This window comes from Molothrus ater, chromosome 3 (assembly GCF_012460135.2).
Source record: "Molothrus ater isolate BHLD 08-10-18 breed brown headed cowbird chromosome 3, BPBGC_Mater_1.1, whole genome shotgun sequence".
NCBI classification, from domain to species: Eukaryota; Metazoa; Chordata; class Aves; order Passeriformes; family Icteridae; genus Molothrus; species Molothrus ater.
In genome coordinates, this window is record NC_050480.2 from 11,281,736 (window position 1) to 11,298,303 (window position 16,568).

At 36.6% G+C, this 16,568-nt stretch overlaps 1 protein-coding gene across 29 annotated transcripts in view; it reads left to right on the top strand.

The window, feature by feature from the left end:
- The window catches only part of NRXN1 (neurexin 1), a 678,846-nt gene that overhangs the window by 279,858 nt on the left and 382,420 nt on the right, over positions 1–16,568 (top strand). For 20 of the 29 annotated variants that reach the window (XM_054514185.1, XM_054514186.1, XM_054514193.1 and 17 more), the window contains 3 exons: positions 2,520–2,903; positions 10,503–10,706; positions 12,958–12,984. In XM_054514185.1, the coding sequence (XP_054370160.1) occupies positions 2,520–2,903; positions 10,503–10,706; positions 12,958–12,984 (615 nt within the window). The remainder of the gene's footprint in view (positions 1–2,519; positions 2,904–10,502; positions 10,707–12,957; positions 12,985–16,568) is intronic. The other 9 variants (XM_054514189.1, XM_036379385.2, XM_036379394.2 and 6 more) reach the window with 1 other exon arrangement.

Sequence of the window (16,568 nt, forward strand, 5' to 3'; positions counted from 1 at the left end):
TACTGTAATTCACAGTCACCAGTTTCCCCTATCATTCACCTTCCTAAGCCTTCTGTGCTTGCAAAGCTTCCACTTGGAACACAGAGCAGCAGCTACACTAGCAGAGATTTATCTTTTTTCTCTGAGCTCAAGGTAATCAAGACATAGTAGATATTTATTATTTAATAGAAAAGGAGTTTTTGGGATTCTTTGTTAATGTGTTGAAAATATGGCTGTTTTTGTCCAGCAGAAAGCAGCACTGTTCACATGTTGGAGCTTGCTGTTGGAGGCTGCAGCTGAGTTAATGTGTGTGGGTGCACAAGTGGGTGCTGCCTGAACATGGGTTTAGAGTGTTTGCTCCTAAATTAGCCTGTGCATCAACAGATGGCAGCAAGCAACAATAGCAGTAAAAAAACACTGCGAGGACAAGTACAATTTATATTTACAGTCTCTCAAATGTTTTTTAGAGACAAAAGATCTGTTGGCTGTTAGCCATCCTTCCTGATACCCTAGGATGCTCTTTGAAAAGTCCCTCTTGGTTTGACAGGTCATTCACAGGTGTCCTTGTTTGACTCAGCTGATTAATCAAATCTCAAAATGTTTATGCATGTGTGCCTAAGGTCAAACCTATAGCAAGCATTCTATATAAGTACCAAGTTCTGCTTCTAGAAGCTGAGGAGAAACAACAAATTTTTAGAGTTAGCAAACCCTAATCTCTTATCTGTTTTAGACAGATGGAAGTTTGGAAGAAAAAGTATCTTGTTTCAGCATGCATATTTCTTACTTTCATGCATACTTTCTTGGAAGTTCACTTTTATATCTATGGGATTATTCAACTGGCACAGAAAACATTTCTTAGAATGCATAAAAGGGAAAACTGACCACATCCTCACTCTTCCACCATGCTTATAAAGATGCAAAAATGCTATGCAAGCCTTTGTTTTATCTTGCTAGTTCTCTTCTGATAGTAGGGAGACTGTGGTATCCAGTCCTTCTAAAATCCATGTCTTAATTCTCACATGGGAGTTGGACCTCCTGAGAGCTTTGCCCCAAACAGCTTTTACTAACCATCCAAATTCTTTAGATATTAATTCTGTCAGTGTTGAAGTTAACCTACTGAACCAACAAAAGAACAGAAAAAATATAGCTTCCACAGGAGTCCATTACTAAAAGAGAAGCCTAAATTTTAGGCTCTACCCAACTAAGAGAATGATCTTTTTCTGACCTGCCTTTGTTTGCTTAAAACTCACATTTTAGTATGTATGCTGTGTAAAGTGTGAATTTCTTCTTATGCACAACTCCTACCACAGTGGAAGCGTTTTTGGTAATCAGTGTTATCTTCTGGAATGAGTTTCAGGCTAACAGTGGAGATGGTGAATCATGTTCCCTTTGTATATATATATATGTGTGCTAAATTCATGGCATCTTCAGCGTCTTGTCACCACTAAAAGACTTTTAATGTTATGCCCAGCAGATAACAGTGTTGCATGCTATGACTGGTCATTGGAAGCATTTTGTGATCTATATAATATTTTAATTTATATTTTGTTTGCTTTTGTACCCACATAGAGTGATAAGGAATCACTTCTGTGAAGATATACATGAAGGTTTTTTTGCCAAGTAATTTTACTTAGAAATAAAATTAAAATTGCTTGGCATAAGTATGCTCTGTGACTGTATGTACTAAATTTATTTTCTTCTTATTCAAATTGTAGGTGTTGCATACCTCATTATTTTAAACAAAGTACCACCAAAAAAAGGATCTTTGCTGATGATTAAATTTTCTCTGCTCAGGCACTTCATAAAAAGAGCTCTATTTTAGGTTCAATTTTTTTAAATTAAATTTTTAGACTAAAATGGAAAAGATATTTCTGGTTTCCTGAAGGTCTCTATACATCTTCTCTCCCTCTCATTGTAACATGCACACATTTGGAGATAAGTGTCAGAGGCATTGATTTTCCCTCCAGGACCACATCACTTCCTTCCTAATGATTGCCTGCCTGGCAGCTGATGAGAGCATTTTCCTTCTACATTTAAAGAAAAAAAGGTCTTATCCAAAGCCCACTGGAAATGGTGAAAGTCTTTTTTAAAGTACTGTGTCTTTGGGCCCATACCACAGACTCAGGTTTGCCTCCCAGCTTGCAAACTATCGATGCAACCCTGGCCTTAAGACTTTGAAGTACATATGAGGGAGCGAAGATATTTTTGTTGTTGTTGTTGCACAAAGAGGATGTTTCTGAAAATAACTATGAACTGCATTCCTCCTGTACCAAGGAGATTGGTAAGGGGATTTTGACTGGGATTTCTCATATTGTGCTCATGCAGTGTTGTGCATAAAGGATTTTTAGATCATTAACTTCCTGACTACATTGCAATTGAAATACTGAAGTGTATCTATGATTCTATAGCTGTACAAGTAAAATAACTCTGCTTCACTTACAGCTGTTTGCCAGGAGCTAATGTGACATGTAGATGATTGAGTAAAAGAAGCAGCACCAAAATCAAATATCTGAAAATCACCCATTTAATTGTCTTTCCAGGGACGATATCTGTAAACACGTTACGTACTCCATACACTGCACCAGGGGAAAGTGAAATCCTTGACTTGGATGACGACTTGTATCTTGGAGGCTTACCAGAAAATAAAGCAGGCCTGGTCTTCCCAACTGAAGTGTGGACAGCACTCCTCAATTATGGATACGTCGGCTGCATTCGAGATTTATTTATTGATGGCCAAAGCAAAGATATTCGACAGATGGCCGAAATTCAAAGCACAGCTGGAGTAAAACCCTCATGCTCAAGAGAAACTGCAAAGCCTTGCCTTAGCAACCCCTGTAAAAACAATGGTGTGTGCAGGGATGGGTGGAACAGATATGTGTGTGATTGCTCTGGCACGGGGTACCTTGGCAGATCGTGCGAAAGAGGTAGGTTCTGTGACATGACTGCACTTCTACTTTTACATGTTAAAAAAGAAAACACAGCCATAAAATAAATTAAATCCTGTACAATGATTAAAAATGGTAAACTATTGTTAACTCTCCTGAGGCAAAGAAAGCATCCTTGATTTCTCTCGATGTGAAATGGAGCCCTGCTCTAGACTCAAAGCAGTAATTCTGGAGGAAAGATCTCAGGGGAGACTCTAAGGTGCATGGAGAAGAATTAGGTGGCTATGACAGAGTCAGTACTGTTGAATATCTCCTAAAAAATGCCTCCTTTTGTGCCTCATCATACATTGCTGAGCTCTGAAAAGCTTTGTGAAAGCAATTTTAAATATTATTGCATTGCTATGATGCCTTGGAGTGGCTATCTGGAACAGAAGCCAGCCAAACCTGATAGAATAAAGCGAGTACATGTTAAAGGTCTTCAATAAATACACCTTGGGCAGAGTTTAAGCCCCCCAGAGGCTACACCCAAGATGGACAATGGTCACAAGTTTTTCAGACAGATATAAGTTTTGTCCATTTACATATCAGGGGTTAATCCTCCAATTGCAGCTTCAGGTAATGAAGTTGTATCCCCCCAGTTTGCACCCCCCCCAATTCACTTTTGTTTATACTTTTCAGGGCCTGAGGCTGGAGGGTGTCCTGGGGTTCCAGGCCTAGAGAAATTGTTTTGTCTGGCCAAAGTGTGAAGAGTAGTTTGCACTTTATATGAAGTTTAGAGTTATGGGCAAATGCAGCACAGAATTTGAAAAATATAAAGGCTAAAATCTTAAGGCATCAGCTAAATTGTCACATTCCAGTTCCAAAATGAGGTCTTGTTCTCTGTCTATTTATTTCAATATATTCATATATCATTAAATTTACTTTTGAATTTCACACTGTCACTTAAATCCATGGCCAGAACTTCACCCATGAGTCAAAGCAGAAGAGTCAGTAGGAATTAATATTTTTTTACTTATCTCTTTTTTAAAATATCTAAGTCCCCAAGGAAACTGTCTGAAGTTCCCTAAAAATCTGAGTATTCCTCTTAGCTAAGAAAGGTAATGGTGAAATTCACAAACTCCCTTTATTTATTTGAAAAGCTGGACAGTGTCAAGGAAGGCAGATGTTGAGGTTAGTTAATAGACAGAAAACCCTGTAATTTATTTAAAATTGAAATGTGCTAATGAAAAAAATTTAATTTAAGGAGGTAAACAATAAAAATAAATGTATTTAATATTTTATTTTTTTTATTCTTATTGGAATAGAAAGTGTTTCAATGCCAGGAGTTGTAATTTTTCATCTCACAGTTGACACTGTATTTTCTTCAGATTTGTCTTCAACCTGAAATCTATACCTTAAGTTTATTGACTGAAAATGTAAGCTCTTTCCACCTAGTTGGATTAATTTTTCAAGTTTTTCAGATGGGACAAAAATGTTTCATCACAAATTGAGAAGTAAAGCCCCCACTGAATGTTTTAAGTTGCACGTCAGTAGAGATGTGCATGCACGTGGTACGGCTGCCTCCGTACAATACGCACATCCATATTGTCATCATCATTTGCAAGTAGATTCTCAGACTCTTCAGTGGGGTTTCTCTGTCTTCTCTTCTGGCTGTGGATGCCTTTGGCTCATGGCCAGCTGCGCTGAGCTCTCCCGGCTGCTGTTCCCGGCGGAGCGGGGCCGGCAGAGGGATCCGGGAGCTGCTGCTGCATCCCCGCAGCCCTCGGTTAAACATGGCTGGTGTACCACCCTGTGGCCAAACGCTCCTATTACACAGGGGCTCCAGCCAAAAACGGGTTTGCATTTTATTTCCACGGAAAAGCCAGGAAACATGTGCCTCAGAGACACAAACACTCGCAGATCTACAAAGAACTGAAAGCAGGCATCATCACAGCAATTCCCATACTCATATTGGACAGGTGGTGATGTCTTATAAAGAAACCTTTGCCTTTTATTTCCCATGCCTTATTTTCAAGCATTGTCTAGCTTAAGGCTTCATTTTCCCAGTGCATTCCCCTGCTGGGAATGGTGGTACTGGAGTGGTGGTGTTGGCTCCTCCACAAGAACATTTGGTTCTTGTCCAACAGAAATATGTGTGGCACTTGAGCGCTGTGAGATCATTTCCTGCTCTTGGGTTTCCCTTTCCAGAGGGAACTGCACTGAAAGGAGATGTCTTCTCAGTAATATTCATATCCCAAGTGGTCATGCATTAATAAGATTATAGCTTTTGGGATTCTGAAAGCATCGTGTTGGCATCCTACTCCGCAATGTTATTATAACTGCTACCCGTGTGTAGGAACTGACAAACTTTTGTGTTTGGTGATATAAGCAGCACATTTACAATTGTTCAAACTAATTTAAATAAAAGGGGCATGCACTAATTTCAGCAAACAATACAGATTCACGAAGAAAATCAAGCTTTAGAATAAAATACTGGATATTAAACAATTAGAATATTTAACATTAAGTAATTAAGGTGTCTTAATTAAAAAAAAAAGTGTGGAATTACTTTTTATTGCCACTTAATTTTATTTTTCATAATCACCTGAAACAGTAGTGCTAACATCCTTTAGTCTACGATACAGAACCTGAAATAATTTTAGCTCATTCCTGCACAAAACCCCTGGAACACCACTGTGGTCTATTTTAATTTGTGTATTCTTAAAATTATATGCACATATACACACATATATATTTATATCCACAACTATTTTATCCTGTTGCAAATTATAGCTGATTTTATTCTTGAATTTGAGTAAGGTTAAACATCAGAATGACCTGTAGATTGGCTTTAGTAGATGATGAAAACTCTAGCAGATGCACGGACAGATGTCACAGCGATGTAATTTGGTGTCCTCTCTTACTTTGTGGGTCACTGAGTGAGTGACTGCCTCTTGGCAAAGCCCTTTTACAGGTGCATTCTTTTGACTGGATAGCCAGGAACAACAGTAAAATCATCAAACAGGGATAAGGAAAAGTAAGCATGCAAACAAAGGTTTATGAAAGTGACATTTCTGAAGAGAAAATCTATTTAAAGTAGAGTGTGTGTAGATGTCCATATTGTGCATGCACAGATGCCCTACATACACATATACACATTAAATAAATGTAGCTCTCATTCCTTGTATTATACCTGCATACTTTAAAATTTTGATGATATGAAGAATCAGGTGTTCTAAATATTATACTAATACCATCACTGTCTTAAACTGATTGGTCCTGTGTGTTAAAGCTATGACAAACTTACAGTGTGACTCAGTCCTGAAATAATAGCAGTGTAGGAATTAGTAGGAATCATTTCAGCTTTATCCAGTAAATAATCACATACAGAGAATTTTTTTCTATCAAATTGATGGAAATATTCCCTATAAATCTCCAAGGCTGCAGCTTTGTTGCTCTGGTGGACTGAAGAGGATGCCATGTAGAAAACACAAAACACCTGGGAAGAGAACAAATAGTTCAAATCTGACTCAGTAGCAGCCAATATATTTGAATGCTCACACAATTTCTAGGAGTAAAATCATATAAGGAGCATTTTCAGAGCACGATGTTGTTGCTCTACTTGGACTGGTAAATAAAACAGGATCAGAGAACAAACCTGAATATTTGGTTATTGATGATCCAGATTGCTCATGCATATCCTGGCATGACTCTGGACTGTATAGTCTGTCATTTCTGGGCAAAGTCTGTGTGGGATTTTAGTGACAGCAGACACAGAGGGTGATTTCATGCTTTAAAAATGGCTCTGTGGGATGCAATACAGTCCTCAAATTATTGCAGACACACTGAAACTGAAAAAGTGGGAAAAAATTAATAATTCTTTCTTTGAGACATTGAGGGGTCCAGAGGAAACACAGTCCTGTTTTATTTCTTAAATTATGTGCAATAGGCATTTAACTGGTACTCACCAAGAATCATGCTTTTAAAACAACTCCAACTTGACTCCAAATCTTATGAGAAAGAACCCTGAAATCCAAATGCCTAGTCCATACTTGCTTCAGTTTAATTTAAATAAGGTGTGAGTTGAAGAATGGCATCTATTCAGGAAATTCTACTTCACTCTAAAAATATCCAGTTCAGCATTTCTGAGGGTAGGAGCAGATGCAGGAAAGTTTCCAGAAGAGTTGGTGCCTGTGTCTTGAGCAATTTAGGTAATTCCAGCTCAAGTGGAAATTAAGGTCCTGAATCTCCTCTCATGTCAGTACTGATCTGTGCATCCTTGGCTTTAGACACAGAGATAATTGAGGTGGTGTGTGTCTGTGTGTATGTAGAAAAGAAGAATATCTAGCCATGAAGATTTTAATAAGAAACAAATAGAAGAAAAAAAAAATTAGAAGGTAACTGAACCCTTCAGTGGGGGTTGTTTTGGAGTTTGGGTCATTTGTGTTTTTTGGTTGGCTGGTTTTTACCACAGGAGGAGGAAAAGTTTGAATTATCAAGTTTATAAAACTGTCAAAGAATGAATGTATAAAATATTTTTATATGAATCTCTGTTCTATATAATGCTATGTATTCCTTAATAACTCTATGCACTTATCTGCTGCCACCATAAAAAAAATTGTCAGTGATTGTTTTATAAGGATTTTCAGCTGTTTTTTCTTTTCAGCACTATGATTACAGCAGTGAAGTGGTTGTGAAGCTATTACTCTTTCCCTTCTTTCTTTAAATTAATATCACATCCTGAGCTAAACTTTTAGTGTATTACCTTTTGATCTAATAATTAAGAGAAAGCTGAACAGGAGAAAAAAGACTTTCTGCCAACACTTATGCGAGAATATTTAGCAGTATAGATTTCATGCAAAGATGAGACATCTTCTTGGAAAAAAAACAAACCTAGTGGCAAAAATTAATACCTATTTTTAGCTGAATTGTTCCTTCAAGGTTTTTGTAACTGGTGGCTCTTGTCATTCAGGTTACTTTCTTACTGGCAGACCTTGTAAATTAGCAATCCATTCCTGCAGTTTTGTGCTTGGTTCTGCTTTGTTTGTTATTTGGGTTTTTTGGGCCTTGGTTTTGTGTTTGTTTTTGGTTTCTTTGTTGTTTTCCATTTGCCTTTGCATTTTTGGTTTGTTTTGTTTCTGGCTTTGGTTTTGCTTGGGGTTTTTTTTTTTTTTTTGGGTGTTTTTTGGTAGTTTGAAGAGGGTTTTGTGAGATTTTCTGGTTTGTTTTTTTTTTTTTTTTTTTTTTTTTCTTTTCCCTTTTTCCCTTCCCCAATATACTTTCATATTTAGAAAAGCCTGTGCCTTGGAAAGGGCATATTGACATATTAAAAGGAGCTAGTTGACATGAGGGGGCTTCCTCATTGCCCAGAGCTTTTAAGTTATTTGATCTTCTGTTCAGTATCTTTGGTCTGTTCTTGGAACATCTGTTCCCAAAATGCTGGCACAGTATGTCTTAGGAGGATTAAGTATCTAATCACAATTGGTCTGCTCACCATGGTGTTACTCACAGGCCATCTCCAATTAAATTAAGTCTCCAATTAAGATCCTTCTCTCCTTTTTCTGCAATTTTCAAAAAAAATCCAACTCGAATAATTAAAGGAAGGTTGGCAAAAAGTAGCAGTGCTGATTCTGACAGCTCTCTTTTTTGCATTATCCTAAGATAATTTGTTAGCAACAGAACTCTAGCACTGATGAATGTTGGGTTTGCTCTGTATATGAAAACCCTGAGTACTATTAATGGGGACTGTTTTTATAGAAAATTCAAAATATCTTTTATTTTCTGCTATGTTAATATGGAACTTTAGGGTTTTTTCCTGGAATTCTTCACCTGAATTATGTTTACCTTGATAAAAAATCTTGGTTAAAAATCTTCTCTGCATAAAGATTTTTATGCAGAGACTAGACAGCTAGATATAGGAAGGAATGGAAAACCCTTCTTCATGACTTCCCCCAAAAAACTAATAACCATCAAGGAAACCCACAAAAACCCAACCCTCCCAAACTAACAAATAAAAACCCCAAACTATCAAAAAGCAAATCACCTTCCACTGAAAAAACTCTTTGACTTGAAATCACTTTTCAAATTGTTGCAAGTATTTAATCTAGTTCACTGAACAATTTTAGATTTAAAATGTGGTGAAAACATGATTACCTGCATAGTCAGAAATCATCAAACCTGTAAATGCATTCTTATAACCTGTTACATCTAGGGACTTTCACAGCGGTCTCAGTAACCACTTTTTTTCCCCAACATCAGACTATTTTCTCCAAATTTGTATTGGGGAATTTAAAATTCTTTACACAGGAGAAGGTTGCTGTGGATGCCCCACCCCTGGAAGTGTTTAAGGCCGGGTTGGATGGGGCTTAGAGCAACCTGGTCTAGTGGGAAGTGTCCCTGCCCATGGCAGGGGACATGGGTGGAACTGGATGATCTTTAAGGTTCTCCCAACCCAAGCCATTTTCTGATTGTTTTAGGCAAAATTTCATCTATCACTTTTGCCTCTCACAGAATTAGTAGAGCGTTTTGTCCCTCCATGGATCGTGTAGGCTGGAAGTCTTGAAGAGCTTATCTGCCCTTAGCAGCATACAAGATATGCTCTGGGAACCCCTTTGGCAAACACAGCTGTGATATTTACTTTATCATAGTATCAGTAGTATTAGTCACAATAAACTTTGAGATAAATGCCTCCATTACACCGAAGCAAATTGAAGCATAGAGAAGCTTCCCATAGGTGTTCTCTGCCCACAATGTTTGATTGTCCTGCCAAAAAGGACTTAACTAATACATTTCAGAAATGTTTCCTTTGCTTTCTAGGAACTGCAGTGCCTCTCTGTGAGCAGAAATGCTGTCTCTTTGCTACCTTTCTCGTTACCAGCCTGGAAGCTGGAAAAAGAAAGCTTGTGACTGGTTGCTCTGGGGTCTAACAGACTGTGACTGCTCTGTGCCAGAGCCTCTGGCCAGGAGGGTTTCCTGGAATGTCTGAAAGTGACAGTTCTTCACTTGTCTTGGGGGTTTTAAGACTTTACCCTCAATATGCCAATTCCATTCTCAATCCTCTTGCTGAGGCTTCATATAATCATTTTTGAGTTCATACCATGGATTTTGTAGTCATGGAACACCCTGTGCCCCATCCAAACAGTGCTGGGGACAGTCATGCGTTTCAGGAAGATATTTGCTCACTATATGACAATTGCAATCCATGGTTGTAGCAATGTTAATGGTTTTATACATTAAGCATTCTAAGGAGAATGACAGTCAGGCATGGGCTTTTGTTATGTTGCTAAGGTTAATTGAATATCTTTTGCTGATTTGACCTATTTTGAGCAGTACAGGCCTGGTCTTTCAAGCATTGCCTTACAGGTGATTTTACTGATCATGTTGAAGGTGCACATGTGACTGGCAGGGTCATTAAAGAACAATTTTGTTTGTTTAAAAAGCATCAGGATATGCCACTTAAAAGCAAAACAAATCAACACAAACATTAACAAAAACACCAAACCTGACTTCCCTTGTGTCTCCCAGTAATAATAATGAAAAGTAATACGTAGTTATTTTGTTTCATGCTGACTGAATATACGTTTACCATCTTACCTTTAAGGAGTTTCAGTAGACAGAGCATAAATCTTTAACAACTGGTTTTTTCTTTTGTGTTTCCAGAGGCAACAATTTTAAGCTATGATGGAAGTATGTTTATGAAAATCCAGCTTCCTGTGGTGATGCACACAGAGGCCGAAGATGTTTCTTTAAGGTTCAGGTCCCAGAGAGCTTATGGCATTTTAATGGCCACGACTTCCAGGGAATCTGCAGATACCCTTCGGTTAGAGCTGGATGCAGGACGAGTTAAGCTAACGGTCAACCTAGGTAACAACCTCTTCCTCCAAGAAATTAACATTTTCTTTACATTTTTTTTCTTTTTGCTTGCAAACATTTATGAAACAGCCTGTTTTAACATTAAAAGTAAACTGAGATGATATATAAGCACACATCAATGTGGCATTTGCATATGTACACAAATACACGGCCATTGTTACAATTTATTTTTTATTTCTTTTGCGTTTTTGTATTCTTTATTTAGTCTTAACATTACCCGTCACAATATTTTTGTACTGTTGTGTATTCTAAAAAAAGAGGACAAGTTAATCAGTGGTAATTTTTGGTTAAATTGTGTTTTTTTGGTTGTGGAAGATTGGTCTCCTTCCACAAGTTCTTTGGAATGGTAATTTCACAATTTCAATCTGCAAGAAGAAACAACATATATATATATATAGGTCAGCTCAGTTTTATCTCCACCAATTAATCGATGACATGCAAATATTTCAAAGACTTTCTGGTTTTAACACTGAAAATGTTGCAGTTAGATATTCCCACTGATTGATTTCTTGGTCTCCTTTTTTTAGGTGTCAAATCTATATTAAATCCATCTCCTCTTTTTTAAACAATTCTGTAGTGGTATTTTTGTAGTATCGAACGATAACACAACCCTTCAATGCCCAAAGACTGCGGCCCTCAGCAAACAGCCTTGTGAACACAGGAGGCACAAGCCCTTTTACAGAAAGAAAAAAAAAAAGAAAAATTGGTTTCCTTGTTTAAAATATGATGGACAAAATGCCAGGTTATGATTCTCTCTAGTTAAAAAAAAAATAGTAGGTAAAGAAATAAAAGTGCTTCTTCCATGCTTAAGTGGCATAAGTCCAAGTCAGGATCGGAAACAGAACAGGAGGAAAATGCCCATCCCATGAAGTTATTCCCATTCAGGGAATAAAAAATATTCATTCCTATTTTTAAAGGGAATGAAGTGGGTTTTTTTGCTTTAGTCACAGATTTAGAAAGCACCGGTGGGGAGTGAGGGGTAAGAAAAAACCACCTGATCCTCCACTTCATCCAAAGGTCGCTCACAGAAACGCTGCCCTGGTGTTTAGGGGTGAGGAGGGAGGAGGAGGAGGAGCAAAGGGTGTTGTGATGACCCTTCCCTGCCTGTCCCCTCCTGCAGGGAGGCCAGGGTGGGAGGCTCTGAGTGCTTTCTGTAAAGGGGGTGTGCAGGTGCTGCTCCTTGGCTGTTTGCAACCACTTTTCTGATGCGGTTGACGACACATGACAAACTCAGCTATATGGAAACAAAATCTAGGTTTGATGGTATACATGTTCCTCAAAGGTGTAAACCAGGAGTAGCCATACAAACCAAGTAGTATGGTGTAGGGTTTGGGGTTTGGTTTTCTTTTTTTTTTTTTTTTTTTTTGTTTTTTTTTTTTTTTTAATAATTAATGGATGTAGGTAGCCCAGGAGAGGATCATGCACAAATCAGGTTAATCACTTCTTGTACAAAACACCAAATACCACCCTCTGCCTACTTCTATAGTTCATGAAAGTCAAGGAAAAGTAAATAAACCCATGCCCTAATAATATTGTTTCTTTCTCCAACACCCCCTTTTTTTTTCCTTTCTCTTTGTTATTTATTTTTTTTTTTTAGTCAGGCAAGAAAATAATCTTAAAATAGAAAAGGATTCTCTTCCTTCTCTAATGAGTGTTTATAAATATGTGATTTTTTTTCTCTGTATTGATATAACTTTCAAGTAGTCACTGTCCATATCTAAAATCTAGAGGTTAAGGACATGTAAACCCACAACCCCTTATTTCTGGGCCTGGGTGATGAGCTCTGTGTGCCAATCCTTAGCTTGTGAAGATGAGCCTTTGAGGTTATACTATCCACAAGTTGTCCAAGGTGTCTGATTGTGGCCTGGCCTGCTCTATGACCCATTGTGACGGAGCACTTTCTAATTGCACTGAGACAAATTACCTGTTCTTTCACAGATGGGGAGAAAGTTGCAGCCTGCCTCAGTTAAGCATCTTTGACTTTTAATCCTGACTTTTCACTTAGATTTGTCACCATGTAGCTTTGTTTGAAATTGGCCATTTTTACCCTATTTGTCGTTTCTATTGGTAAAGATTTCTCGCAGTATATCTGGGTTATAACACCATGTAAAGACTGATGATATGGAGTGGCCATATTTGCATGTGTCTGTCCCCGGAAGGGTGGACTGTGATTTTATTGGATGTCTGCAGCTATTACCTTGAAGGATAAATTTTCATTTTTCATCTATTCTTCCCCATCTAGACTGTATCAGGATTAACTGTAATTCCAGTAAGTGCCTATTCAAACTTTTTAAAATGTTATTCCACCATTGTAAAATATGCAAACTAGAATGACAAAGATTGTGGACAGCTTGCAAGCATTTGATGATTTATTAATGAAATGTGATGATTAATTATCATTGTGTAAAAAGTCATCATATAATTTAGCACTTGTTTTTTGTCCTTCCCATAGGACATAACATTAACTAGAATATTAAAAAGGAAGCATTCTACAGGTTGTAAACAAGCCTAGAGGAAATGGAGCCTGTAGCACTGTGTTATTCTGAATAGGATATTTTATATTTACAGTCGCCATAGAATTTTTGAACCAGCATTTCTGATAAGCTGTTACACTTTTTCCCCATGCCTTCCTCCTAATTTTCCTGACATTTTGCCTTCAACTTGTCGTTAGATTGTTGGAACATAATAGTTTTTACTACAAAAATTTCTATTTTACAATCCCCCTAGACAATTACCTGTATTTACCAGCTGGTTATAGCACAATTTGGTTTTGCTAAATCTTTGATTTATGGAAATGTTATACATTGCAATAAGGGCATTATTAAGTCTGAGTATTTCTATGATGATTTTTTACACTCTAATTATGTTAAAAATCCTTGAATTGAACAATTTTTCTCTGTGATATGCATGTTTATGAAACAGAGGGAAACATTTGCCAGATGAATGGACTAAATTTTAACTTCTCTGATATTATTTGGATTAAGAGGCTATATTCTGAAAGGAGAAAAAGGACTGTGATTTTATTTTGAGTCTATGGAATTCCTGAATGGTGTCAACAAAATTATTGATAGTAAGTATGGTAGATTTGAGTTTTGGGTTGTTTTTCTCTTTCTCTTCCTAACAGGTTTTGCAGGCCAGAGGACTGGCTTTGTGAAAATAGAAAAAAAAAAATACTAAACAACAAACTGCACAGGTTTAATTTGTAGTTGTAGAGTTAAAATATATTAACATAACATTCCTTAATAGTTTTATAACCCATAAAGAAAAACAAGGATCTGAACTTATTCTGAATGTGTCATTTGTTAATAGACTTTTTAATTAATAATTTTTACAAGACAAAAATACAGCATTGGTATTAAAAAGCAGAAAAATTTCCTGAGGCAAGTGTTTAATTTAACCTGTTCTTAAATTCAGAGAGACTTCAATACAATAAAGGAAATGCTTGTAATCACCAAGCCATAAAGATATTGTCCTCATATTAAAAAGGAAATAATAAGAAAGTAAAAAATTCTCACTTGTTAAAATATATAAAATCATGAAAAATCTCAGAAGCATTTTCTTCTGCCACAGAACACTATTGTTTTCTACTAATGAAATCTCAATTAGAAAAAAAAGAGGTGTAAGATAAGCAGCTTTTTGGGCAGAACTGTAATGACAGTGTCTGCCTTTGTTAAATACCTTTTTTTTCCTAGTAAAAGCAATATTGGTTTTTTTCTTAACTTTCTTAATAAAATCAGAAAATTCATGAAACCACCCAGAAATGAAGCCACAATATATCTGGTATTTTCATTTTTTAATCTCTTTTGGATTAAATGATGTGTCAAAGATAAATTTAAATGGTTTCTAGGTTTCATTTTTTGAGCAAGGTTTGGATCAAAAGAGAATCTGCAAACACAAATAAGCCTCCAATTAGAGGATTGCAAAGAGGAGCAATGTATCTACTGGATTGGATTAACACTTATAAGTTCTCGGTCTCATTCAGAAGCAACATAACCTCTCCACATAATATCCTTGGTATAAAATACTCATAAGTTATTTTTCTTTACAGTTTGTTTATAGTGGTTTGGTTGTTAGAAATGAACTTGGGTGATTAGTTCCATCTCCCTGTGGTGCTTGTGTGTACTCAGCAGGGTTTTGTGAGCTTTCAGTACGGTAAGTACTACAATGCTTTCTTGTCTGCACTGGAGTTTTTCAGCAACCAGATGTTTCGTGAGCAATTTCTAGATCCTAATTTCTAGATTATGGAGAATTATTGCTCTAAGCAGTCCTTAAAAATGCTTATTAGAAAATATAATGGGGTTTAGTGGGACACAATTTGTTTCAAAGCTACAGCATCCAGAATTGGAGTATTGAGTTGCTAAACACTGTGATAGTTGAGTGCTTCGCTTCTTTCTGCTGAGAGCTGGATATATATCAATCCTGATTTTAGGTTAATAGTAAATCTGGTTTTCATGTTTGAAAAAACATTTTTTTTCCATTTCCTATTTCTGTTACTTAGAAATTAGTCCTGATATTATAACCTCAGTGTTGGGACTGAGAGTTCTATGTCATAACTAGCCTAGTAACAGAGGTAAGGTCAGGATGAAGGTATCTGGTTTGAATTTGGAGAGACAATTTAAAAAAAAAATCCAAAAACTTAAGCTGAACATCAACAAGCTTGAGAGAAGAAAAAAGAAAATGTGAATGTAAGCACCTTCTCCTGCTGTGAACTCTAAACCCAGGGAATAAAATACTGCACCTCTTCCTCCTCTCACTTTCTCCTGAAGCCTGTCTTCTGCTCACTGCAGATCAAATGAATAAGTGTTGGCTGACAGAGCTAAGATTATGGCAGCAACTTTTTCTACACATGGTCATGCCTTCACCTTTAGCTGATGTCCTGTCTTGCAGAACAGATGGCATTTTGGAGTCTTCCTTGTTTGGAGGACAGAATGTTTTAAAAAATTTAAAATGTTCATCAGATATCAGATCACTACTGAACTTGTGTTTCATCAACAATATGTGACATGCTAAATATTTTGTGCTGGGTTAGATGATTGGTATGCCCATAAAATCATACATCACCAGAAATTCTGCCTCATGTCAATCAGAAAATACCACTGCTGAAATGTTTGGTTTGTACATCTTTAAACAACTTCATTGTGTTCTTCAGGGCTACAAGTTTGTGAAATTAAATTGTCTGTTAGGCAGTGAATTAAATGGTCCTTTCAAATTGCAGGTACATGTAGGTCAGTGCTGGGGCTGACACCAGGAGAAAGGGAACAACTTATTTGGTGAACTGAAATAGCTGCTGTGGTTTCCATATTAGTGCTCATAGGGGTGAGGACCTCATTTAAAAATGAGACTGCAGTGAACTCTGTTGTTTTAAATAAAATGAATGTAACAGCATTTTTGACATTAATCGTTCTGTAAAAAATAAGTAAATAGCTGTAGAGGTCTTTGACATTATAAAAAGAATTGATAAACTGATCCTTAAAAACTGCCTAAGAATAAATTTTATATATATATATATATATAAACCCCAAAATATTTCTTATTTTCAATGAAGGAAGTAATTCTTACCCTTTAATTGCAAACTATCAAGCATAAATTATAAATAGCTGTGAATCCTATTATTAAACTGAATGGGATTTTTCCCTAGTATTTCTTAGAGACAGAACTTCATCCCAATAAAATTTCCGTTGCATTTCAGTAACAGTTTCTGAATGACTTTTGAACTAAAAGAGATGTGCTAAAATTTCATATTTTTCACTGCTGTAACCTTAAAGGCTAGGATCTTGACTTAAATTAATTCCTTTTTTTTTTTTTCAGTTTTAATGATTCCAAAATATTAGTATCTGGAAAAATCCAGGTAGC